General features: G+C 37.9%; 1 protein-coding gene across 4 annotated transcripts in view; it reads left to right on the top strand.

Annotated features, from left to right (window-relative positions):
* The window catches only part of LOC126603827 (thioredoxin O1, mitochondrial-like), a 90,953-nt gene extending 63,579 nt beyond the window's left edge, over positions 1–27,374 (top strand). For 2 of the 4 annotated variants that reach the window (XM_050270802.1, XM_050270798.1), the window contains 3 exons: positions 10,070–10,114; positions 10,319–10,416; positions 27,266–27,374. In XM_050270802.1, coding sequence (XP_050126759.1) covers positions 10,070–10,114; positions 10,319–10,416; positions 27,266–27,359 — 237 coding nt within the window. In that variant the 3' untranslated portion in view covers positions 27,360–27,374. Of the gene's footprint in view, positions 1–10,069; positions 10,115–10,318; positions 10,417–27,241 lie in introns of all 4 variants that reach the window. The other 2 variants (XM_050270799.1, XM_050270804.1) reach the window with 2 other exon arrangements.

Below are 27,374 nucleotides of genomic sequence, written 5' to 3'. Positions count from 1 at the left end.
AAAAGAGGTGAGGGTGATTTCCTTTTTTTTTTTTTTTTGAACAATACTTTGTTACTCAAAGATGAATAGGAACTTCTACTCAAAATTTCTCAAAATTGTTCGTTGTCAATTTATAAAAATTCATTTTTATAATCAAAATTGTTCATATTATAAATCACCTTATAAAGATCGCATTTGCTTCACATTGTGCTTCATAATATGAACGGTTCTGATCATAAGCGCAAAATTCTGTGATTAAAATACTAAGAGTTTTGAGTAGGAGTTCATACTCAAGTATTGTTTTTTTTTTTTTTTAATTTTTATTTTTATCGAAGGGGACTTGTAGCTGGGACTTGTAGCTTAAGTAAATTTTTGTTATTTGTCTTAGGAAAATTTAAGTAGTTAAGATGCTTTATGAAAATTGAAGTAGTTAAAACCATAAAGGGGCGTTTGTTTGACCGGATTAGGGGGACTAGACTAGATTAGACTGTAGTCCCTTGTTTGGTTTGGACAAGGATTAGGTTTAATGAGCTTAGGTCGGACTTGCTCGGATTATACACCTCGCTATGAGTTCTTAACGAGGGTCCCCACTTTTGGCAGGACTCGTAAGCCCTTCTCCCTCCTTGCACATCGCTCGTCCAAGAACCCCAACGTCGCTCGTCCTACTCGTCGCACATCGCTCCCTCCTTGCCCTGCTCCCTCATCGTCGTCCTCCTCACCCTCATCTACTCCGAGTTGTCTAGTAAACTTCGAATCTTTGATTTATTTCATCGATTTGTTTTGCAGATCGTGATATTACTGAGCTTTATTTGATTTTGTTGTTTTGGGTTTGAGAATTTTTCAATCATAGACCTTTACACTTGAACAAATTAGGGTTTTGATTTTTAGGTCAAATTGACATTTGGGGTTTTCATATTTCAACTTTTCTTTCAAATCTGAACTCAGAAACCATGCTTGGCCATAAAATCGACAAGTTTCTTTTGCAGAAAGGACACATATTTCCATCTCTGTTATGTTAGCATAAATCTGTGTGGTTTTTCATTTTTATGTTCTTGGTTCACGAATCTTTACCAGTTTCTGTTTTTTATTTTATTAAATTGCATGTAGGGTTGGATGTTTGTGAATTGTTTGGATGAGAAATTATGTGAGCTGGAGAAATTTTTGTTATGCACTCTTTAAATGGTTTGTGGTTATGTTGAAAGTCGTATCCTCTGTTTGGTTTTGTTTCTGCATTTTTTGATTTCGTGTTACCTTCCTCGGAGGACCTTATGTTGCTCTTAAAGAAAAACCCTATCAAGAAAAGAACTTAAACTTGTTCCCTAAACAATCAATCCTGTGAATAAATGTGATCACTGGAGAAAATTAGGAGAGGTTTTCTTCCAAGTTCTCTTCGAATCAATCCTTTTTTATGTCGTATGTTCAGAAATTTGAAGTGGAGATGAGTAGTTAAAGGTGATGGCTTTTTTTACTATGGAACTGTCTCAGACCACCTTGTTTGAATGGCATTGGAGATAGGTAGGAAGCAATTCCATATGTCCTGTCAATGCCCAACCATGATATTACAATGAATGTTTTTGTACCGTGTGGGGTAGATATTGAACTGCAATATTTTGTGGGTGCAGAGAGGAAGAGCATAAACGGAAGTGGCCAGTGTTCAGAACCCAAAGGAAAACAAGTAACAAACGACTCAAAACCCTCGAGTCTAGAAGAAGTTATAATTCCTAAACCCATATCAATTTTTGACATGGATCTATTAAATGTGGTCCTTGGATATGTGAAAGTCTGCGTTGCGCGTCTCTGTGAATATGACTTCTATGATATTATAGAAAAACCAAACTGTTTAGGCAATGTAAAAATACGGCTTTTGATGAAAGACAATTTTAGCTTTAGAGGATTTTCAGTAAGCTGATTGGATCTCTTTAGTCTCATCAAATGAAGCATTCTCTCCTCGGTTGAACTTAACGATAAGCGCAACTGAGTTGGCAATTTGAATTTTCTATTTGGAAATGCTCACTGATCAATACCCTGGATATCCAAGCAAACAAAAGTTAAAGGTCCAGTAAAGCTTAACAGTTAGAAAGTATGAGTGGGAAGTTGGAAAGCAACTATAGTAGTGCAATCTATGGCTAAGTTTCTAGGCCTAGTATTAAAACAAATGAATCACTTCACGCAACATAAGAATGAAGAAAAATAATCACACCATAGTGATTACACACATTGGTTCATACGCTACAAGCACAAACAAACTATTAAATTAGTATAATTTGACTTCGGGCTCATGAACTATAATGATGCAGTTAGTTGTGACTTGGCTAGTTATTTTTGGCTTGTTGATGCAGTTAGTTGTTTCAAAATTCTTTGTATACCTTTTCTTTTGATCTAGTTCATTTGATATCATAATCACTTCATTTCCATCACCCTTAAATTACAGTAAATATTACATATATAATGTCCTCAATTTTTTTTCCTTTTTTTTTTGTTTGGATGATATGGATCGAAGGAAGCTTTTATTGATCTTATTGTTAGAGATGTCTCATTTAGAGACAATTTTCATTTGTACGATTCTTGTGTTGCTGATGCTAAGGGCCAAATAGAGACATGTTGAACAACGCACCTTGACTAACCGTTCACTTGTTAGACAAGAGATTAGTTTGTGTTACCTGAATGGTATAATAGGGAATACTGATATTGAATGTGTCAACGAATTGAGAATGGATAGAAGGACTTTTGGCATATTATGTGACTTACTTCGTCAAGATGGGAGGGTAAAAACGGATTGTTTGGTGTCTGTAGAGGAGCAGGTGTGTATGACTTTACAAATACTAGTACATCATACTAAGAATCGTAGTGTTGGTGGTAAATTTTATAGGTCGGGAAAGACTATAAGTAGGCATTTCAATAGTGTATTGCAAGGAATTTTGCAATTACAAGTTATCCTACTAAAAGTCCCTCAGCTTGTGCAGGTGACGATGTTTTAAGGTATATTGATAATTTTTTTCATTTTCCCTAAGCTTTACCTAGAGATTCCCTTTGTATAAATTAACACAAGCTTATTTTTTGTTTAGAATTGCTTGGGAGCATTAGATGGAACACACATTGATGTGAATGTACCTGAAATTGACAAACCAAGATACCGAACAAGAAAGGGTCGAGTTGCAACTAATGTGTTAGGTGTGTTCAGGGGATATGCAGTTCATATATGTGTTTCCAGGGTGGGAGGGTTCCGCATCAGACTCTAGAGTGCTACATGATGCAATTACTAGGCCTAATGGTTTAAAGGTACCAACAGGTAAGGCTACTAGTTAGTCTCAACTTTGTAAGTTAGGTCTAGTTTTGTTTGTGAACTACAAAATACTAATAAGGTCTTTTTTTTATTAGGTTATTATTACCTTGTAGATGGTGGTTATACAAATGGTGAAGAATTCCTTGCACCCTATAGAGGAATACCTTATCATTTATCTGAATGGCAGGGACGAACACCTTCCAATAAGGAAGAATATTTTAACATGAAGCATTCTAAGTAGGGGTGGGTTCGGTTTAAATCGGTTTGGTTTTTTGCCAAAATCAAAACCAAACCGAAATTTCGGTTCGGTTCTTTTTTTTCGGTTAGGTTTTTTTTCGGTTCGGTTTTTTCTGGTTCGGTTTCCGTTTTTTGCTTTTTTTGTTTTTTTTTTTTAAAATGAAAAACATTGAAATTTTAAATTTTAACAAATCCAACACAATTATAACATAAGCATTCTAACTAGAATCAAAGACAATGAAAATAAACATTTAAAGTTGAACTAAAATTATCAATCAAGTCTTCCAAAGTCCAAACTAACAACCTCACAACACAAAAATCGTACAAATGACTTAGAAAAGTTATATTGTATGATGTTGTTCAAAGATCAGGGTTGTTTGCTTGTAACTGCCTGTTGACAACTTGATTAGTAAAAGAAATGCGTGGGTGGATTTATTTAGTGTGTGTTGGATTCTTTTCCATCACAAATTACCCAAGTAATCTACCCGAAATAAATGTTTATGGATTATGTTACATGTTATATGAGAGTAGATTTGGAAAAGAAAGCGGGGGCAGAAGTAGACAGTGCTATGGAGATGGATGTAGGTACTTCAGGAGGAGGTTTGGTTCCGGAACCTTATATGGGGGAGAAATAATAGGTTAGGGTTTAGAGTTTTTGTAGGCCTTTTTTTTAATATTTTGAGCTTAAAGTTTGGCAACACATTGGGTTTAGCACATTTTAACTTACAAATTGAGTTTAGAAAATAATACCCAAAACAAATAATTAAATAAAAAATTAAGTTAATTAATTCGGTTCGGTTCAGTTTGGTTCGGTTTCTAGATCACTAAAACAGAACCGAACCAAAAGAATTTGGTTCGGTTCGATTTTTCAATTCAGTTCGGTTCAGTTTTTTCGATTTCGGTTCGGTTTGGTTTTCGATTTTTTGAACCCACCCCTAATTTTAAGGCAAGGAATGTAATTGAATGCTATTTTGGCTTGCTAAAAGGAAGGTGGGGGATACTAAGGAGTCCATCTTTCTATTTGATAAGGACATAAGGTCGAATAATTACCGCTTGTGGCCAACTACACAATCTTATTAGGCAAGAGATGTCTGTAGATCCAATGGAGAATTTGCCAATAATAGAATATGGACAAAATACAGAAGAAGGTGAATATGTTGGTAGTGTTGGAACATCTTACTAGTGGAGTGCAAAGACGAATGCCATGGCTTAGGAAATGTATAATGAGTGGAGAGCAATTAGGAACCAACAACCGAGCTAGCTATATGTGTTAATGATAACATTTTATTTTGGTTTTTCTTTTTATCATGCATATGTTGGATATTAGAAAAATGATTAGATTGGTCATCATTGAATGTAATTTGATTTATTGATTGGATAGTATGCAAATTAATTGGATATTATGCAAATTGATTGGATATTATGGAAATTGATTCTTTGTATTGTACTTTAGTAGATTCAAATATTTTTTGTTTAGGTATGGATAACGACAATAATTTGAGTGCTGCTCAAGAGCCAAAAGGAAGAAGGCGTAAATGGGAAGCATTTGAGGAAGAAGTATTACTATCCGTTCTTGAGGATTTTGTTGCTCGGAAGCAACAGTGTGACATAAGTGCTTTCAAACAAGTTACTTTGATTGAAATTGCGAAAGCTGTCAATGTTTTATGTCCTAATTCAAATATAAAGGCAACTCCACATATTGAGTCAAAGTTGAAGAAATGGAAAAAAAACATATAGTTTGGTCCATGACATGATAAACACAAGTGGATTTGCATGGAATGATGTCAAAAAGTGCGTTGAAGTTGACAGTGATGACGCATGGCAAACTTATGTGCAGATTCATATCCTATTTTATTTATACATTAGTTATATTCTTGCAGCTATATTTGTTATACATGCTAAATTTTAGTTTTGCTATGTTGATATAACCTTAGAAAAATAAAGAAGCCGATGGATGGAGAAGCAAACATTTTCCACTGTATGCTAGATTTGCATATATATTTGGAAAGGATTGGGCTACGGGTAATGTAGCTGAAACCCCTGTTGAAATGATGGAGGAACAAAGTCATGATCAGGTTGGTGCAAGTGATATTGGAGGTGAAAATGTTATTTATCCAATGAACCAACAAAGCCAACAAAGCACCCCATTTGAAAATAGCCAAAGAAAGAGGAAAAGAGAAAGTTCAAGTGATGGAACCGAGGTAATTATTAGTGGACTGAAAGAATTTTATGTTGAAGGTGGGAAAAAGATGCAAATTGTAACTGAAGCTATAGTTCAAGGTACTGCAGATCATAGTGACATAGCTAACGAACTTAGGCCCCGTTTGGGATTGAGGTGATTTTAAAAAAAGCCATTGTGAAAAAAAGCTGAGGGTCATTTTTGTGTTTGGTAAACTGAAAAAAAGGGCTTATTTTGGAAGCTGTTGTGAGAATAAGCTGAAAATCAAAGGAAAAGCTGAAGCTGCTATTTGCTGCTTTGAAAAAAAGCCAGTTTTTTCAAAGCACACGGAGTTACAGTGCTCCTTTAATGAAAAGACACACTATCATCCTGTTTTTTTTTCCAAAAGCACTTTCACAAAAAAGTTTACCAAACACTCCACTGGCTTTATTTCACAGCCACTTATTCTCACAGCACAGCCGCTTATTCTCACAACAGTTTTTTTTCAAAGCACAACAATACCAAACCAGCCCTTAGTGCAATGGGTCTTTCTCCTATGGATCAAATTGATACATTGACTCTTATTTTGAAAAAACCACAAAATGTGGGAGTGTTCAGGGCAATCAATTCGGAACTCAAGAAAGTGTTCGTCCAAAGGCTTTTAAGCGACAAAGCAAGCGGATGAGTATATTATGTGGTGCCTTTTGACATGGATGTATTTTATTAATCGTACAATCTTAGGTTATGACTTCTAACTTAGCTTTGCGCTATGAAGTATTTTGGCTAATGTTAATTAGGATTTTGTAAATTATGGAGATCTACTTTGGAATGCTATACTATAGTTAACTAGCATTTTGTAAAATATCATGGATGAAAGTTTAGTGAATGATGTTTTAGAGAGTCAATCAATATCAAAGATTGACTTGCCACAAGTATCTTCTTACGTACCTTCATTTGTTGAAGTTGCATGTATTGGGCACTCTTCTTTTTCTTCTTTTGAGTCATAAAGAGTTTAAACCAAGCTAGATTTGCAGATTAAAAGAGCTTAGAGAAGGGATGTGAAAGAGCTGCGGGTTTGTGTACACGAATCCCATAAGCTAGTGAAAGCTTAGCTGCAAAAGCCGTTATATAGAATAGAGTTGAGAAATTCCATAGTTGAAGTTCCCAAACACTCACTTTGTTGCCTAAATGTGCCTTAAGGAGTGGGGGAGGCTTAGCCACTTGAAATGTAATGTTGCTCATTATATGATAAGCTGAAGAATTCTAAAAATTTGCCATCTTAAACTCAACTATAATATGTCCCAATTCTATTAGCATGTACTAAAAACAAAACAATTGTCCTCTTTTTTTAAGATTCATAATATACATGGCAAAAATATGCTCCAATTAACCCAAATCATGAGGTTTGTAGCATTATTACACAATGGCAAAAATTTGAGCGTTGGACACAGGTAATTGGAGCTATTAAAATAGAACAATAATGTAGTCCTAGTCTAAGCAAACACAAATATGGTGAACAGTACTGTTTTCATTATCCCGCTTCTTAGTCCGACATTGCACCAAACGCTGCACTAAGTTAGTCCAGCTTAGTCTAGTCTAAGCCAGTCCAGCTTAATCCCTGCAGCTAGTCCAGTCCGAGACAGTCCGGTGCAACAAACGTCCTAGAGTTTATTTTATAAGTAGAACATAATATTTTATGGTATCCACTAGTGCAAATATTTTAAATTGAATATTGAATTCGTTCATCATACTCTTATAAGGTTGAGGAGTGTATTTGTGAAAAATCATCAAAATCAGAGTTAAAATACCCGTTAAATCGTGAGTTTTCATTTATAACCGTGGAAAAGTTTCGTCTCATTACCTAATATATGAATGTCCGTTTTTTGTGATTTTTTATGTATACGATCTTGGAGCATATACAAACAAGTTTGATGGATGGATCGTTGAAACTAATTTTGTAGAATGTGTATCCCTTCAAAACGAGGGAGACATGGCGAGAGAAAAGAAGAGAGAAAGAGAGAATGTCTGATTGATGAGTAGAATAAAATAAGGAAAATGATTAATCGGTAGGTATGGTGGGTGAGAATGATTGATTTTTAAAGTTGGGAAAAGATTACTGTAGCAATACTATTCACTTTACAAATTTTCCTCAAATAAATAGCGAAAATACTATACATGAATAGTAATCCATTCATTTTTCTTCATATGAATAGTAATCCATTTGATTTTTCTTCATATGAATAGTGAAAATGCTATGCATGAATAGTAACCCATCCGTTTTTCTTCATATGAATAGTAATCTATCTAGCTTTAGTACTAAAGATGTATATCCTTCAAATAGCGAAAATTATAATAAACGCATGTGCTTAGAATGTGAAGAAAGCCATGAGCAATTAAAGAACCAAGTCAACACTTTAACAGATAAGTTGAATTCCTTGTAAGAATTAGTTGAAAGTCTGATGTCAAATAACTCAAATAATTATGCGTACTCAGGACCATCTGCTTTTATGGTAAGTTGTTTTATTTCATTTTTATTGTTTGTCTTATTCTTGAATAATATATTATTTCTTTACTTAAGTACTCTCTTTATTGTTTGTTTGACACGAGAATGTTGAAAATTAGTCAGGTGCTCAACATGAAGATTAGTCACCGATGAGATTCGAACCATATAGTCTTTTGTTTTATTTTTTTTGTTTTTTTTTGTTTTTTTTTGTTTGTTTCTGTTGTTGTCGATGGTCTAGTGTTTTCACAAATATTTATTTTCTTTTCAGGTCCCTCACATGTTATCCTTACATCAGTGGATGAGTTTTATGGCGACATTAGAAATATTACTTGTAAGTTTTTTTAATTGTTTGTTTCTTATAGGACACGCACACTCTGACTTGCATTCTCTAATTATTGTTTCTTCTTAATTCGTTCGGATAGTTTGGCGTTTGTCAGCAGTTTTCTACATGACTAGAAGCCGTCGTTCTAGTAAGTTGTACTGAATTTATTCTCTATGGGGTGTGTTTTGGTTTGGTTCAAACGGATACTCGTTTACCAATTGACTTGCTATCGATTTTGGTCTGTGTTCTTGCATGTGCAGAGAGGAAGCTTGTCGATCCAGTCCTTATCAATTTTAGTGGGCAGTTCCCACATGTGACAATATATGAGATGGTCCTTCCCAAGGTTGAGCATTGTAAACTCAACTAGTCTTCTGTAAACTTTGATTATTTATTGTCAGGAACCCATTTTTAAGTTTAGTTTTATATTTACTGTTTCAATTTTGAACTTAAGATTAAGGCGCGGACAACTAATGTGTTTCATTTAAGTCTAATCATGGTTCTTAAGATTAATACATTATTGTATTTATTTGAGGATAGTAGGAATAGATAGGAACATACGAGGTATCTGGAATTACTCCGACCTTTGGCATCATGCTAAAGGTATGTTAGAGAATTTAGAAAATTATGGAATCATGCCGGCCTTCGGCAATACACTGAAGGTGCTTTAGAGTCACTCACAGTGAACCTGTGCCTCACACCCTAACTGGAAATCCACAAAGTAGCCCCTTTTATAGGCAGAATCTGGGAAAGATCCGCATTCATATACTATGGAATTCTGAAGAATATTTTATGGCACCTGATGTATTGATTTTGTAATATATATATATATATATATATATATATATATATATATATATATATAGAGAGAGAGAGAGAGAGAGAGAGAGAGAGAGAGAGAGAGAGAGAGAGAGAGAGAGAGAGAGAGAGTCAAAGACAATGAACCTGCTGACTACATCTGTAAACTGCATCTACTTCATAAGAAACTAGGAATACTCTAATCTGTTGAATTTTAAACTTGGCTGGGGTATATTTTGAACACATGATCTTTTTACCGTCTTTAAAAAAATAAAAAAAAATAAAAAATGAACTTTAACGAAAAGCTTTTGGTACTGTTCACTTTAACGAAAAATTATATTTTTACACTAAAAAGTCAATCTTGTTACTATTCACTTTACCTTTTATTTTGTCCTTATCGTTAAAACTCAAAGTTTTCAAACCCTTTTCATTAGTTTTTCTTAAAAAGAATAGCACCCAATTTTGTTATTTTTGGGTCATTTCGTCCAATTTGGAAAGGAAAAGTTCTTCCTAATTTACAGGCGTCAGCTCATGAGAGAGTGGTTACTTGATAAGGAAGCAGATTCTACGGGAGCAGATTAGTTTCTCATGTAGTAATTTTTTCTTTTTCCATATTCTAATTATCATCTGACTTGCAGCTTATAGAATTATAATATTATATCTTGTTGTGTTACAAAGCCGGTAGACTTTAATTACGGTCCTTTTGCAGCTGTTTATAGAATTATGACATTGCTTGTTGCTATGGCTGAAAGATAGTAGACCCACTTAAGCATTGTTCCATTCCTTGTATAGGATTACATTGGACGTACATTAGGCCCGTTTCATTTCACAACTTTGGTAAGTGGTTTTATCCTTTTATCGGTTTTCAATTTCAGTGTCCATTTTGCTCCACCTTCCAATCTTAGCACTTGTGCGTTTATTTTGTTTTCAAAAAAGGTATAATTCCTTGTTTGGAAGAGCTAAATCATTTGGTCAATCTGGTTGAATATAATTTGGCCTTGCTTTCATCTGAATATCGGAAATTACTTTTTGTGGATGCAGCCAATGTTTTTTTTTTCCTATGAACGTGGGGAAATGGTAGATGAAGTGGTTGGTGCTGACGTTGTTGGCCTGAGAGATACATTGGCATATCATTACGGGTAATTCTGTTGTTTTTCTTATTGGTCGAATAATTCTCTTCTAGTTACTACTAAACATTTGTGTACCTTTTGTATTTGTGAATGTGGTCATGAGTTGGTGCCCCTAATAGGTATTTTTTAGTCGAGGACAGTTCTTCGAATGTGATTATTATTATTCGGCGCAAGCTTTTTAGTTACACACACACAAGCATATAACACTATGTTTGGCCGAGGGAAATAAACTTAAAATTTGGGTAAAAATCAGAATTTCTAAATTGACATGCACCAATTCCCTTGTTTGGATTTATAAACATAGAAATTTAGAATTTCTGCATGAAAAAAAAAACTTGGAATTTGGGACCTCCAATTCCCAAGTTTAAATTCCATGTAAATAGGTGTCATTTCTCAATTTCTATGATTGTGAGCTTAAAAATAACAAAGTTGACTTGTGATTCCACTTATGGAGCTTTACTAGGAAGAAATTGGATTCATCAGAGTCTCTCTATGCCATCTACCTTACACCAACAAATGGCTGTTTACCATGAAGAAGGGGAAGCAAGACTTGGATTTTGGGAGATGGTGGAGGTCGAATCACAGCCATTCCTCCTTACAGCCAACGTTGCAGAAGCCAGCTTCTACAATCCCATAGAGCAGGGGTTATCTCTTACAAGGGAAGAATGGGATCGGCCCCATATCATCCCAACTCCCTAACACCAATAATGTCAAAACAAAAAAGGAAGGACCAAGTGGTTGCAGTCAGCTCCTTAATAAAAAGAGTCTTGGTGTATGGGAGATAGAGAAAACAAGAAATGGATGACTCAGCCAAGAAGGAAAAAGATTGGAACAAAGAGGCTTCTAGCAGCCAAATAAGTAAAGAAGAATGTTTTGGGAATGAGTTAGAAGCAGCCATCCAAATGGCTGAATGTATATATGACCTAAAGGACCAAGTGGTTGTAGTCAGGTCTGTTGATGCACAAAATCAGTGAGGACTTTGGTACAACAGAAAATGTTAAGTTTGTGACCTTCACTAGATTGCGCCGGTCACTAGTGTGAATAAGTATGCAAATGGATAGGGACATGGAAGCAAACACAAGATGTACGTGGTTCTCTCAGATTGGCTACGTCCACGAAGTAGAGGAGTTCTCATTAATTGTGAAGGGTTTACATAAGTATATAGGTTCAAGCTCTCCTTTAGTGAGTACTAGTGAATGATTTAGTACAAATGACATTCAGAAATATTGTGAGAGAATGATCTCTATTTATAGAATAGAGTTTCTAGTTTCATTCTGACATTGACACATGTCGTGTTGTGATTGGCTTTTGATGTTGACACGTGTCGCGCTATGATTGGCTTCTAATGTCAACACATGTCGCGCTGTGATTGACCTTCTGGTTGGAGGGAAACTCTTCTGGGTCCTTGACGGTATAACGTTAACCGGTGCTCAGTAGTTTTGGGATTGGTCAAGTATGGTACAAACAGTGCTCCCCTAAGTTCCCGAGTGAGGGAAACTCCTCGGTTGGGGACTTGCAAGATTCAAACCATTGAGTAATCACGAAACTTCTAAGTACCGAAGTGTGGTATCATTTTCACTTGCCTTATCTGTCTCATATGTAGATGTGGCATCTTCTCTGAAAGTATTTTTCCTCCATCCAGGGGTGGTATCTTTAATCGATGAAGATGCACAGGGTAATGTATCAATTTCACTTGAAGCTTACTTGTAGTTTCGGGCTTGGTCAAGTGTGATACAAACCTTATAGTAAGAGTCCCCCAAGTCGCCGAGGTAGAAGATTTGCCGAATGAGGTAACAGACAAGGTAAGCAATTAGACTTCTAAGCAAACAACCTAGATCGGAGGTTCGACTTCGGCTTCCGGTTGATTGTTCTCATTCTCCTTGTGTCGTAAACAGCAACAAGGATAAGGAGAAGCTAATGGAGAAGAGATGATATGAGATACTTTTGCTTTTGAAGAAGTAACTTTCCACAGGCTTATTCTTGAACTGGGTTGGAGGGTTTTCTGGTTTCCTCCAGAGTATAAGGCCGACTCAAGAATTTGAGAGTCAAAACAAGTCCATCAAATCTAGAGTACGTTTGACCCTGATGATATATGATACTTTTGTTGTTGACAAAGTAGTGGATGTATCGGCACGTGTTCTATTACGCTTGTCTCCACATGTTTCCTTGTATCCTTCTCACTTGCCCTATCTGTTCCTCAGGCAGATGTGGTATTTTCTCTAGAAGCATAAGATGTTGAAGATGAGTACTCGAGAGCAATGTCAGGTAAGTAATCAGGCAATGGGTTCCAGGCAGTCAGTTCCTGACTGGAAGCTTGATTCCAAGTGCTGACTGATTGCTTTTTATCTCATTGTCTTGCAGGTAAGAACAAGGCTAAAGTAAAAGACAGGGAAAAAGCATGATATGGGATACTCTTGCTTTTAACCCTGATGATATGAGATACTCTTGCTCTGGTGTGGCTTGTTCGCAAAGGTATTATCGGGAGGAAAAGAAACTGAGTATTTCGAGAGACTCTGCTGAGAGTGCACTCTCGGATGAGAAGAAAAGTTGAGCATTTTTTTTTATTTGCAAGTCTGCCTAGTTGTGGAGGATGGAGGTCAACATATATAGGAGTCTCCCTAACAACAAGTAGTAATGCTATTCCTTTACCCTTTTTGGTCATAGCAATGTAGTGGGAGCTGCAAGCTTCACGTGTTTTAACTTTGTCAAAGCACTTTGAAAAAATGGTCTATGGTATTTGGAAAGTTGATGTTGAGTGTGAAGATTGCAGACAAACTTTGTCCAAGGAAATCTGGCTCTCGAAGTTCAGAGAGCGGTGCCTTTTCGATTCTTGAACAAGGAATCTTATCGGGGATCTGGCTCTCGAGATTCAGAGAACGGTGCCTCTTTGATTTCGAGAAAGCAATCCTGTTGGGAGTCTGACTCTTGAGATTCGGATAGCAGTATCTCTTCAATTTTTAATAAAGTAATCATGTTGGAAGTCTGGCTTTCGAGATTCGGAGGGCGGTGCCTCTTCAATTTTTGAGCACGTAATCTTGTAGGGAGTCTGGCTCTCGAGATTCGGAGAGCGGTACCTCTTCAATTTTTGAGAAAGCAATCCTGTAAGGAGTCTGACTCTTGAGATTCGGAGAGCAATATCTCTTCGATTTTTGAGAAAGTAATCTTGTTGGGAGTATGGCTCTTGAGATTCGGAGGGTGGTACCTCTTCGGTTTTTAAGCACGTAATCCTGTTAGTATTTTGGCTCTCAAGATTCGGAAAGCGGTGCCTCTTTGATTTTTGAGCAAGCAATCTTGGTGGGAGTGTTTTCTCGAATGTGAGTAAAGGTTAGGGATTTTTGCCAGTTTGCCTTGCCACGGAGCACAGAGGTTGACACACATTGGGACTTTCTAGTTATCAAGCAGTGGTGCTGTTCCTTTACCCTTGTGGGTAATAGTAGGGTAGTTGGACCTTCAAAATTTATGTGTCTAACCTTTGTCAGAGATCTTTGGCAAAGTTATCTGTAGTACCCAAGGAGCTGATGTTGCGTGTAGAAAGTGGTGCCTCTTCGAAATACGGAGAGTGGTGCCTCTTCGATTTTTGAACCAACGGCCCTATTGCCCTTTCTTTTATAAGGGCACCAATTGTGTGCAAGAAGTACATTTAGAGAGTTATTGCTTGCAGGAATTTTCCCCTTACTTCAGAGATTTATTGCACCTCATTTCTCCTTCATCATTTCTGAGAATGTCTGGCCCATCCTACCGTCGTTTTGACTTGAACTTTGGTAAAGAGGCAGCCATGCCTTGTCAAGACAACATATGGCGCCCATCCTTCTTATCCCCTACTAGTCCTCTTACCGTTGGGGACTCTGTGATGAAGAATGATATGACTGCTGTGGTGGTGCCCATGAACCTTCTCATTCCCAAAGATAACAGACTACTTTCCAAACGGTCTGATGAGTTAGCTGTTAAGGATTCTCTGGCTCTCAGTGTTCAGTGTGCAGGTTCTGTTTCTAATATTGCCCAATGCATATTTGCTCGAACCCGCCAAGTTGAATCATTAGCGGCTGAAGTGATAAGTCTCAAACAGGAGATCAGAGGGCTTAAGCATGAGAATAAACAATTGCACAGGCTCGCACATGACTATGCTACAAACATGGAGAGGAAGCTCGACCAACTGCAGGCTAATGGTCAGATTTTACTTGATCATCAGAGGTTTGTGGGTTTGTTCCGAAGGCATTTATTGCCTTCGTATTCTAAGGTTGTACCGCGTAATGAAGCTCCAAATGATCAACCTTCGGTGCCTCCTCCTTCTGGGGTTCTTCCTAGTACCGAGGCTTTGAATAATCACCCTTTGGTGCCTCCACTTTCTGGGACTCTGCCGACTGCTGAGACTTCTCCTTAGCAACCTTTATGAAGGCTCCTTCTTGTTTGTTTATTTTGATTCATGTATATGTACATATTTGTAACTTATCGGAGATATCAATAAACAAGCTTTGCTTCATTTCAACGTATTGTGTTAAATACACCAAGGCATTCTTCACTAAGTTCTTTGAATTTTTCCTTTTGTTGAAGCTTGTATGTTAAAGCTTTGTGAGTGAAGCATGTAGGTTGAGGTAGTGCTCCCTTAATTTCCCGAGTGAAGAAAACTTCTTGTTTGGAGACTTGAAAAATCCAAGTCACTAAGTGGTCGTGAGACTTCCGAGTATCAAGGTGCAGTAGCATATGGTAGCATTGCCTTTCTAAGTGGTAGCCCAAAACTCCTTCTTCATATATATTTGTTATGAAAGTTGTTAGGCCCAAAGAAAAGGAGGCCTAGGCAATTTTTTTCGAATTTTTTTTTTCAAATTTTCGAAATTTCAAATTTTTGAATTTTCAAATTTCTGAAAAAAAAAAAAAATATATATATATATATATATATATTAAAGCTTCGTAGGTGAAGCTTTGAGGTTGAAGCTTTGCTGGGTACCATGAATTGATTTTGCTTCACATATCTTGATCAAGATAGTGTGAAGCTTTTGTAGATGAAGCTTTTGTGTTGAAGCTTTGTAGGTCAAGCTTTTGTGGGTGAAGTTTTTGTGGTGGGTGAAGCTTTTGTTAGTAAAGCTTTTATGGGTGAAGCTTTTGTGGGTGAAACTTTTGTGGTGGGGGAAGCTTTTGTGGGTGAAGCTTTTGTGGTGGTGGAAGCATTTGTGGGTGAAGCTAAGCTTTTGTTGGTGAAGCTTTTGTGGTGGGTGAAGCTTTTGTGGGTGAAGCTTTTGTTGGTGAAGCTTTTATAGGTGAAGCTTTTGTAGGTGAAGCTTTTGTGGTGGGTGAAGCTTTTGTGGGTGAAGCTTTTGTGGTGGGTGAAACTTTTGTGGGTGAAGCTTTTGTTGGTGAAGCTTTTATGGGTGAAGCTTTTGTAGGTGAAGCTATTGTGGGCGAAGCTATTGTGGGTGAAGCTTTGGTAGGTGAAGCTTTGGAGTTGAAGCTTTGGAGTTGAAGCTTTGTAGGTGAAGCTTTGGAATTGAAGCTTTTGTTGGGTACCATGAATTGATTTTGCTTCACACTATCTTGATCAAGATAGTGTGAAGCTTTTGAGAATTTGTAGTTGTCCTCCATTGATGAAGCTTTTGTTGAGTACCATGAATTGATTTTGCTTCACACTATCTTGATCAAGATAGTGTGAAGCTTTTGAGAATTTGTAGTTGTCCTCCATTGATGAAGCTTTTGTTGGTGAAGCTTTTGTGGTGAAGCTTTGTTGGATACCATGAATTGATTTTGCTTCACACTATCTTGATCAAGATAGTGTGAAGCTTTTGAGAATTTGTAGTTATCCTCCATTGATAAAGCTTTGTTGAATTTCTTTTTTTTTTTTTTGGGAAACTAGAAATTTGAAAATGTGGGAGAGACAACATATACAAATTTTACTTCCACACTGTTGAGCAAGAGATTGTGATGCAAGTCACACCTTGTAGTAGTCGAAGGTTTGGATGAACTATATAAATTGAATTTGCTTCGAACAGTCTTGAATTTGCTTCGAAGGTTTGAGAATTGTAGTTGCCCTCTATTGATGAAGCTTTTGTTGGCACCATAAATTGGTTTTTCTTCACACTGTCTTGATCAAGAGTGTGTGAAGCTTTTGAGAATTGTGGTTGAACTCCTTTGATGAAGTTTTTGTTGGCAACATAAATTGGTTTTGCTTCACACTGTCTTAATCAAGAGTGTGTGAAGCTTTTGAGAATTGTGGTTGCCCTCCATTTATGAAGCTCTTGTTGGCACCATAAATTGGTTTTGCTTCACACTGTCTTGATCAACAGTGTGTGAAGCCTTTGAGAATTGTGGTTGAACTCCTTTGATGAAGCTCTTGTTGGCACCATATATTGGTTTTGCTTTAAACTATCTTGATCAAGAGTGTGTGAAGCTTTTGAGAATTGTGGTTGAACTCTTTTGATGAAGCTTTTATTGGCATCATAAATTGGTTTTGCATCACATTGTCTTGATCAAGAGTGTGTGAAGCTTTTGAGAATTGTGGTTGCCCTCCATTGATGAAGCTCTTGTTGGCATCATAAATTGGTTTTGCTTCACACTGTCTTGATCAAGAGTGTGTGAAGCTTTTGAGAATTGTGGTTGAACTCCTTTGATGAAGCTCTTGTTGGCACCATAAATTGGTTTTGCTTCACATTGTCTTAATTAAGAGTGTGTGAAGCTTTTGAGAATTGTGGTTGCCCTCCATTGATGAAGCTCTTGTTAGCACCATAAATTGGTTTTGCTTCATACTGTCTTGATCAAGAGTGTATGAAGTTTTTGAGAATTGTGGTTGAAATGAAGCTCTTGTTGGCACCATAAATTGGTTTTGCTTCACACTGTCTTGATCAGGAGTGTGTGAAGCTTTTGAGAATTATGGTTGCCCTCTATTGATGAAGCTCTTATTGGCACCATAAATTGGTTTTGCTTCACTCTGTCTTGATCAAGAGTGTGTGAAGCTTTTGAGAATTATGGTTGAACTCCTTTGATGAAGCTCTTGTTGGCACCATAAATTGGTTTTGCTTCACACTATCTTGATCAAGAGTGTGTGATGCTTTCTACGAGGTTGTAGTGTTTGGATTGTTACAAAGGAGAATTGTCTGAAGCAAATGCAGGAGGGACGAATAGCTTGATCTTCGTATGCCATGCACTGAAGTTGTTGTTGGCTTGCAATAAGACTTTGTTGGTGACTATAACTCTTGTTGGGCATAAGTGCTTTCCTAGTTGAGTTGTCAAGCTTGAGGGTTTTTTATTATTTGTGAATGCTAGGAGTTCACATGTACAAGTTGTACCACTCATCTTCTGGTATGTGGAATGAATGGTGAGTTGTTTTCATCACTTGGTTGATGGTGCGAAGATGAGTTCCTTTTTCACCTGGTTGGTGGCATGAGTGGTAAGTTGCCAAATGATATTAGAGTACGGGTTGTACATTTCATCACCTGGTTGGTGGCATGAAGGAGAGTACGGGTTGTACATTTTATCACCTGGTTTGTGGCATGAGTGGCAAGTTGTCAAATGATATTAGAGTGCGGGTTGTACATTTCATCACCTGGTTGGTGGAATGAATGAGTACGGGTTGTACATTTCATCACCTAGTTGGTGGCATGGAAATGAGTTCCTTCTTCACCTGGTTGGTGGCATAAGTGGCAAGTTGCCAAATGATATTAGAGTACCGGTTGTACATTTCATCACCTGGTTGGTGGCACAAAGATGAGTTCCTTCTTCACCTGGTTGGTGGCATGAGTGGCAAGTTGCCAAATGATATTAAAGTACGGGTTGTACATTTCATCACCTGGTTGGTGGCATGAAGATGAGTTCCTTCTTCACCTGGTTGGTGGCATGATTGGCAAGTTGCCAAATGATATTAGAATACGGGTTATACATTTCATGACCTGGTTGGTGGCACGAAGATGAGTTCTTTTTTCACCTGGTTGGTGGCATGAGTGGCAAGTTGCCAAATGATATTAGAGTACGGGTTGTACATTTCATCACCTGGTTGGTGGCATGAAGGAGAGTACGGGTTGTACATTTCATCACCTGGTTGGTGGCATGAAGATGAGTTCCTTCTTCACCTAGTTGGTGAGAATAAGGGCAAAGTGTCGAGGCACATTGTAGCAAGTGTCGAAGACACAAAGTATGTTGAATCCTTTCGAATGACAGTTGGCTTATGTATGAATGTGTTGGAATGTATGATGTTTATGTATGAATGTGTTGGAATGTATAATGTTTATGTATGAATGTGTTGGAATGTATGATGTTTATGTATGAATGTGTTGGAATGTATAATGTTTATGTATGAATGTGTTGGAATGTATGATGTTTATGTTGATTGATATGAGCGATGCTTATGAATGTTTTACCATGCATAAAGGGATCCATGCTTTTAATATGTGAACCATGTTGGTTGTAACACTTAGTATCACATACTTTGTGTCAAAGTATGCATGTTGAAGCTCTGAGTTGGAGTATAAGGGTAGGTCAGTGTAGACCAAGTGTTCCAGTGCTAGGAGTGCAAAAGACTTAGAAGAAGTTGTCTGAATTCCTTTTTCTTTAAATATTTGCCGAATGGTTTTTGTAACAAAAGATCTCAAGCAGTTGAGAGTCAAAACATTTGTAATATGTATGCCTTCTTATAATAGCATTTCCTTCAGTACCTAGTCTTCCACTTTGAAAGAGTGAGGCTTAGCCCCATAGTCATAATAGTCGACGATATGTTTACCCCTGGTTGTCTTGATACGAACTTTTATCCCTCTTGTTGTAATAGGCTTGCTGAGAGTAAAAATCCTTCCTCTTACCAAGAGACAGATACGTTTGGTGACTTAGCGAGTAGCTAAATGAGGCAGGAGATGATGCAATGGGTGTCTGAATGGCCAAGATCTCCTTACTTGGTAGAACTTGACTTCCACTTCCCACTTGTTGATAGAGGTTAACCATGTGGGGGGTTCCTTTGGTATGTCCTTGCTTCGGCGGAGGCGTGGTTGTAAACCTATGCCATCACTTCAGAGTAAGTATTCCAAGTGTTGGCATTGATCATGTACTTGAAGGAACAATCACGTATGCCTGTAGTAAAAGCCTTAAGGGCGGTCTTGTCATCTGCCTCAGCACAGCAAGAATACATATGGCTGAAGCGACCAGCATACTCTCGTAGTGACTCGTCCGACTTCTGGCAAATAGTGTACAAGTCATCTGTAGAATGCAAGCGATTGGTCTGGAAGATGTGTTGAGAAACAAACAGTTTCCTCAGTTCCTCAAATGAGTCTACTGTCTCAAGTGGAAGACGGCAATACCAGTTTAGAGCTCTGCCAGAGAGGGTGGAAGGGAAGAGAAGACATCGCTCTTCGTTGGTATGCATCAGATATGCCATGGTGGACTCAAAGAGGTTAAGGTGTTCAATTGGGTCCTTCCTTCCAGTATATAGTTGTAAACTAAGCTTTTGTTTTGTCTTTGCTTAAAGGGGCGTGTCGAGGATCCTCCTTGTGAGAGGGTCAAGCCTGGGTTGGTTCCAGTCAGGTATCTCGGCCTGACGTTCGGCCTATAACTTGTTTACTTCTTCAAGGAGCTGTAGGACAAAAGGGTCCTGAATGGAGCCATGTACCACTGGAATTTTCTTTTGTAAGTCTCCATCGTCTCTTGGAAGTAGGAAAGTTTAAGCAAGGGCGTGTGGTTTTTTCTTGGACTTGCCGTACTGACTTCTAGGGCGAGTCTGTTAAAATACCTCAGAGTCCCCTGTACCTTCATGTTCATCTGGGACCTGTTGTTCCTTCCCTAGATTGGCAGCAGGCCTGGGTCGTGGGAGGGGACCAAGTTTTTCAGAAACCCTTGGGTCATTAATCTTCGAGCAGCGTCTCAAAGAGCTTCTCATACTGCTCATGGAGGATCTCATTCTTCATTGCTATCTTGTTGTTCTGAGCTTCTAGCTCATCGACTTTACTTGAAGAGCAACTTTTTTTCTTTCCTTCTTTCGTTGCTTCGCACTAGGTGCAAGAAGGGTGTCATTATGTGTGTTGTGGCTTCCTTTGTTCCCCATGTTGGAGAGGGATGCCTGGTCAAAAGAGAGTGTACGAATGGTGGAAACCAGCTTGGCAAAGCTGAAGAGAGTAGGAATAAGTGTCGTTCCCACAGACGGCGCCAAATGTTGATGCACAAAATCAGTGAGGACTTTGGTACAATAGAAAATGTTAAGTTTGTGACCTTCACTAGATTGCTCTGGTCACTAGTGTGAATAAATATGTAAATGGATAGGGACAGGGAAGCAAACACAAAATGTACGTGGTTCACCAAGATTGGCTACGTCCACGGAGAAAAGGAGTTCTCATTAATTGTGAAGGGTTTACACAAATACATAGGTTCAAGCTCTCCTTTAGTGAGTACTAGTGAATGATTTAGTACAAATGACATTCGGAAATATTGAGAGAGAATGATCTCTATTTATAGAATAGAGTTTCTAGTTTCATTCTGACATTGACATATGTCGTATTGTGATTGGCTTCTGATGTTGACACGTGTCGCGCTATGATTGGCTTCTGATGTCGACACGTGTCATGCTGTGCTTGGCCTCCTGGTTGGAGGGAAACTCTTCTAGGTCCTTGATGGTGTAACGTTGACCGGTGCTCAGTAATTTTGGGATTGGTCAAGTATGGTACAAACAAGGTCCTTAATAAAAAGACAGTTGGTGTATAGGAAAAAGAGAAAACAAGAGAAGGAGAACTCAGCCAAGGAAGAAAATGATTGGAACAAATAGGCTTCTAGCAACCATATGAGTAAAGAAGAATGTTTTGGGAAGGAGTTAGAAGCATCCATCCAAATGGCTGAATGTATATATGACCTGGATGGGCCAGAGGATTTGCCCGAAAGTCCAGAGTTAGTTGAATTTTTACGTGTAGAGCCTGATAAACCGCCCCAGAAGTACAAGACCCCTTGGAGACCATTGATTTGGGAACTAAGGAGGATCCGAGACCTATACATATCAGTTTGCTGGAAATCGAGGATCGGGTAAGGATTGTCAACCTTTTACATAAATATAAAGACTGTTTTGCTTGGCACTACATCGAAATGCGTGGTTTAGATTCAACCTTAGTAGAACACATGATGCCTATTAAGGAGGGGTTTAAACCTGTCAAGCAGACACCACGAATGATGTCAAAAGAGATCGAAGAAAAGATCAAAGAAGAGATTGAGAGGCTGATGAAGGTTGGATTTATTAGGCCTGCCAAATATGTCGAGTGGTTGGCCAACATTGTACCTATATTAAAAGCTATAACTAATGCAGTTAGATGTTATGTTGACTATAGAAACATTAATGGAGCCATGCCTAAAGATGAATACCGCATGCCTATAGCTGGCCTATCCATAGATGCAGTTGCCAAGCACAAAGTTCTATCTTTCATGGAAATAAATGCTATATACAATCAGATAAAAATGACTAAAGAAGATTTACATAAAACAACTTTTAGGTGCCCGGGTCATGTCAGAGTATATGAGTACTTGGTAATGTCATTCGAGCTCAAAAATACCGGTGCAATCTATCAAAGAGCAATGAAAACCATTTTTCATGACTTAATTGGCCATAGCATGAAGGTATATATTGATGACAGCGTGGTGAAATCTAATATTGAAGAACAGCATCTAATAGACCTCAAACAAGTCTTAACAAGAATGAGGATCCATAAGTTAAACATGAATCCAAAGAAGAGTGCTTTTGGGGTAAGATCGGGCAACTTTTTGGGTTTCCTTGTTCATAAAAAAAGGGTAGAAGTTGACAAGAACAAAGCTCGGACAATAATGGAATCACCTTCTCCCACTAATAAAGTACAATTGCAAAGGCTGCTTGGAAAAATCAATTTCTTAAGGAGATTTATTGCTAACTTGAGGGGCAAGATTTAGCCGCTAACTCCTCCTCTGAGGTTGAAAGATAAAGAAGAGTTTGAATGGGGTCCACCATTCGACAGCATAAAGACTTACTTGGCCTCTCCACTAGTGCTCATGCCACCTCAGAAAAGGAAGCCTTTAAAACTTTATATTTCTTCCTCTTAGAAATCAATTGGAAGCTTGCTGGCCCAAAATAATGAAGGCGGGAAGGAACAAGCCATATACTACCTCAGTAGAATCCTTACTGAGGTAGAGACAAGATATACTCTAGTAGAAAAATTATGTTTAGCTCTGTACATTACTGCCTACAAGCTAAGAAATTACATGTTGCCTTGCCACATCCACATTATTGCCAAGACCGACATGATCAAATATATGCTGTCAAAACCAATGTTGACAGGGAGAATTGGAAAGTGGATTCTAGTACTGTCAGAGTTCAGTTTTCAGTATGTACCACAAAAGGCAATAAAGGGGCAAGCAATAGCGGATTTCTTAGTTGAGCATCAAGAGGCAGAATATGAGATTATCAACATCCTTGGAACTCTAGATGTGGCTAACCTTTGGATCCCACCAAGCAAGGCCCTTTCGAGCAAGGAAAAATGGGCTCAGCAGAAGGTAAAAAGGATATCCAGCCTTTAGATCACTCCATGGAGGTTGTATTTTGATGGATCTTGTACCCAAAATGCTGCTGAAGCTGGGATGTTTATTATTGATCCCAACGAGGTTCAACACTGTTAACCGTTCTTCCTATATTATCAGGAGACTACCAACAATCGAGCACAGTATGAGGCATTGATAATTGTCTATAGAGTTGGGGGCAACTGAAGTTGAGGTGTTTGGTGATTCAGAATTGGTGATTAATCAGTTAAATGGAGAATACAAGTGCAGACATATCACCATGGCTGGTTATTACTTAGCGGCCACTCAATTGTTAAGTTATTGGGGCATTGGAATATCAATCAGCTACATCCCTAGAGAATCATATGCAATTGCAAATGAAATGGCACAATTAGCTTAATAGTTTTACATTCTTGACTAGGGCAACTATCCTAGAATGATGGGTCTACATTTCCCCCGACTCCTCCTAAGCCATGTTACTACTGGCTAAATATGTTCTAGCATATCCAACTTCCAGTTTCCGTCTTAACTTCTTCAAATCTTCGGAGCCGTCGTCCATAAACTTGACCGAGGTTTTTAGCCGACAAAGTCTTGGTAGTTGATCCCAAAGCATACACATATGATGATGAAGTGATCAAGAAAGCAGAAGATATAGGGAAGTCTGGGCTTGTGGATATAAGCACAAGTGAAATCTACTGGTGCGATTAAAACTGCTCAGCTACTCATCAATGCACTCCTCAATACCATAGAAGTTCTGAAACAGAAGCTAGATGCAGTACGCTTTTCTAAGGATGTTGTGGAAGCCAATGACCAGTCATGGGTAACATCTACAACCTTACCCAATGGCCTTAGCCCCAAGTAATGCATTCATCCCTTCTTAAGGAAAAGTTCAGTGTGCAAACCAGTCCGAAGGCGATGAAGATCGTTGAGCAAGCAACACATGGTGGAGATTCCCTTAATAGTTTCACATGGAGATTAAGCAGGAATAGTTTTTGGCGCCAACTAAGAGAATTCGAAGAAGGAGTAAAAGAATAAGAGAGTAAAGGAAAGGAAAATTTCTGGAAATTGTGAAGGCTTAGTAAGTTCTGAGAAGTTGGAAGATTCGAAGTGGCTAAGGTATTTAGCCAAGAGAGGGGGTTTATATAAATGGTTAATTGACGGTTAGAATTCATAGGGTAGTGTAAGTGTTTAGCTAATAAATGGTTGTTTAAAATGGTGCAAGTCCTGAGTGAAGGTGTGCGACGGCTATTTAATCATAATCAGCATCTTGGGCCGTAGACTCAACAATGATTAAAGAGGCCATTGTTTGGGTTAATATTTGAACTTTTAATGTAAAGGAAGGAAAGCCTAAAAGAACTAAAGTAAGGAGACTTGCCTGAGGCCCAGCACCAAGCCCAGCCATTAATCTCAAGACAATATGATGGCTCATCATTAATGCAAAGACTATGTGCTTACATGGGAAGTGACAACCGATGGAAATCAACTTACTCTCAGCCCAAAAACACTTTCTAGATGACTCACTGAAGTGCTTTCGGGCAAAGCCTACAACAGCCAGGACGAAATGCCTATAAAAGGGAAGACAAGGCCCATAGACAAGGACATTTAACCAATCAAACGAACAAGAATACAAACTCTGCTCTCAAGCTAGTTCGTACCTCTCAAGCTCTTTTTAGCCAATAGTTCCCTTAGAAAGACATATTTTGTCCAGTGTAAAAGCTATGCTACCTTTTCTAGATGTTGTAGTATCGATCCCCTTATGTAAACTTGTTTACCATCCATCCCTCTTTAACACACCACTCTCTATAACCACAAAGAGAAGAAATTGCAAGATATTCAACCTTGCCCGACAAGGTGAAATCTTGCTCGATTCTCTTTGTCTTGTCTTTCAATTAGTAGATCTAGTATTATGATGTACTCTTCAGTATATATTCAAGTTATTTCCAATCATTTGATGATCAAAAGTTCCTTTGGTTCTCAGATCCAGTTCACTTAGTGGTTTTTACTGTCATGAAAACCAAATGGGGATTAAACCAATGACTTAGTCAGATCTGGACTTCCACCATTTAAAGTATACAAGATAATGAACTAAAAGTCCTTGATCTCAAGGCACAGAAAAGAACTTAATGTAGACTTAACCCATCAACGACAATCATTTAATAACAAGAAGTAAGAATAAATTGGGGCGCAAGTAATCGACTTAAACACACTTGTTATACATCTGCCATACTAAGATGGTAGTGGCACGCCTTAGCACTTAGTTAGTTTTGATTGCAAACCTCAAAGCCTACACCTAAGGCTCCATAAAGGCACGTTTCAGAACTATCTATGTCCTTCTCTTGCAGCCTCTCGACAAGAAAGTGCCCAACAACCAACCAAAGTGCCAACTCCTCGGGGAGTTGTGTGCTTGAGCCAATGACTCTCTCTAGCGAAATTCCTTCCCGAACATCAGGCTACATGAAGTTTTCCATCTACATGTAACAATAAAACTCCGTCCCATGGAGAAACCACTTAATTCGCCAACCTTGATAAAATTGGAAGTATCCGAAGCATGCCCATCTAAATTCCTAAAGAAAAAAAAAAGCATTAAATTTTGAAGTATTGTAGAGTTTTCTTTTTGAAACTTTGACACACAGAGCCTTCTTCTTTTGGAAATTATCAAAACTAATCAAATTGCGGGAATTCCTATCATTATAACAATATACCAGACTGAAGAAATATTATCGTACACCTCTTTCACTTCTTCAATGGAGCTACAGCTCCTTATACCAAGAACTGCAACAATTCAATCAACAAAGAAATCGTTTAAAATCCATTGTTGGGAAAATTACAAGTAAATTTAATATTCTTTTAAGAAGCACGTAGACAATTAGGCTGAGGCGCAGGTATCTTACTTTCTTTAAGGAAGTTCAAGCCCACTGCAGTTTGACAAAAGTTCAAGAATCGATGCAATAGTATATCTCTTGACTTGTCCCCTCCAAGATGCAACAATCCAACTAAATTGTCTTTGTCTCAAATATTTCTGCACAAAAAGAGAAGAATCCATAGCTCTACCACAAGAACACTTTTTTTTGGCCAATATAAGTAAAAGATAGAAAGTATGAGGAATAAAGATTGTAGTTATTAGGAAATTGGTAGTGAGATCATAAATAAAAAGATAATGGGAAAATCCTAATAATTATATGTTATTATCACCCTTAGTGAATGGGTAATAAACACAAATTAACAAAGAAAAAAGGTTACAAAAGTTACACATAACCACTAATTTTCCCACTAATTACCACAAATAATGACAAATAAACTTACTTCATGTTTTGGGTTTAGGTAATTCCCTAGACCTTAATTCATGTTTTGGGTTGATTTTGGAGTGTGAAATCATTGAAATCGAGCTCGGGGAAGCCTTGACAATGTTATGGGTTATTCTCTATAGTTTCTGACGAGGCTCGGGCAACAGTGTTCAACGACAACCACCATTAACTTTGATGCAGCAACTGAAATTTCATTAACTTTGATGAAATATGGACGGAAAAGGTATATTCCATTACCTCACTTAAAACCTCACAGCACCAGCGCGTGGCTCCGGCTCCAGTGAGTATGGTGTCTACTAATCGAATTGCGATGGTGAGTACGACAGCGTGTTCACCAGTGACGACATCCCATGGCGGCACGTGACACCACCACGGCGGTACATGGAGGTGCGTGGCCAGAGCACGGCAGCTCGTGAAGGACCCGAGACTTACCCTTAGTGTTTTTTTTGTGATCTGAATCACGTGGTGCCCTCCATGCAAATTCAATATCTAAATGGTAGTTTTGGGCAATGTTCCATAAAATATCGGTTTAAGCTTAACTTAGCTTATCGCGTATTAAAGGATCGAAAGGATTTAGGCAAGGAGCCTATTGATAAGAGATGCTCTGCTTACCTGTGAGTGGACCCCTTTGAAAAAATAAACGTTTTTACGTGATAGAGATATATATGTTTTATATGCAAATGCATATTACTATGTTGGTCTTTGATGATATATGGTGATATTTGACGATATCTTGAAATCATTGGTGACTTATGTTCACACGGTCTCTTATATATGTTATATAGCAATCTTTAGTCGTAGATTATTTGCAGGTGATATTTTATCCTATTAGACTGATGAGTCGATATTGTACTATATATTGTACCCTAATCTTAGTATTAATTTATTGGTTATTTTGTCTGAATGTTGATACTTTGAATTATATTTCCAATATAAGACATTCGACTTCCTCTTGAGAAAAAGTAGTTAAACGGACAAATTTTGGAGTGATTTCAATTGGAGGATGTTCATGAGTCTCTCAACTTATTTTTATCAAAGTTTCATATTTTTCTACTAAGCAGTTTATTTATGGCGATGAAATAAAGAAGCAGTGTGCAGTGCAGTCAAATTGACGTTATGGGCTTATTTGGACTTTTCAACATCCAAGATGATGTCTTTTGTGTTCGAGACCTTATGTAATTATGTTTGGGATAT

The sequence above is a fragment of the Malus sylvestris genome, chromosome 15 (assembly GCF_916048215.2).
Source record: "Malus sylvestris chromosome 15, drMalSylv7.2, whole genome shotgun sequence".
NCBI classification, from domain to species: Eukaryota; Viridiplantae; Streptophyta; class Magnoliopsida; order Rosales; family Rosaceae; genus Malus; species Malus sylvestris.
This window is presented reverse-complemented; position numbering and strand designations above follow the sequence as displayed.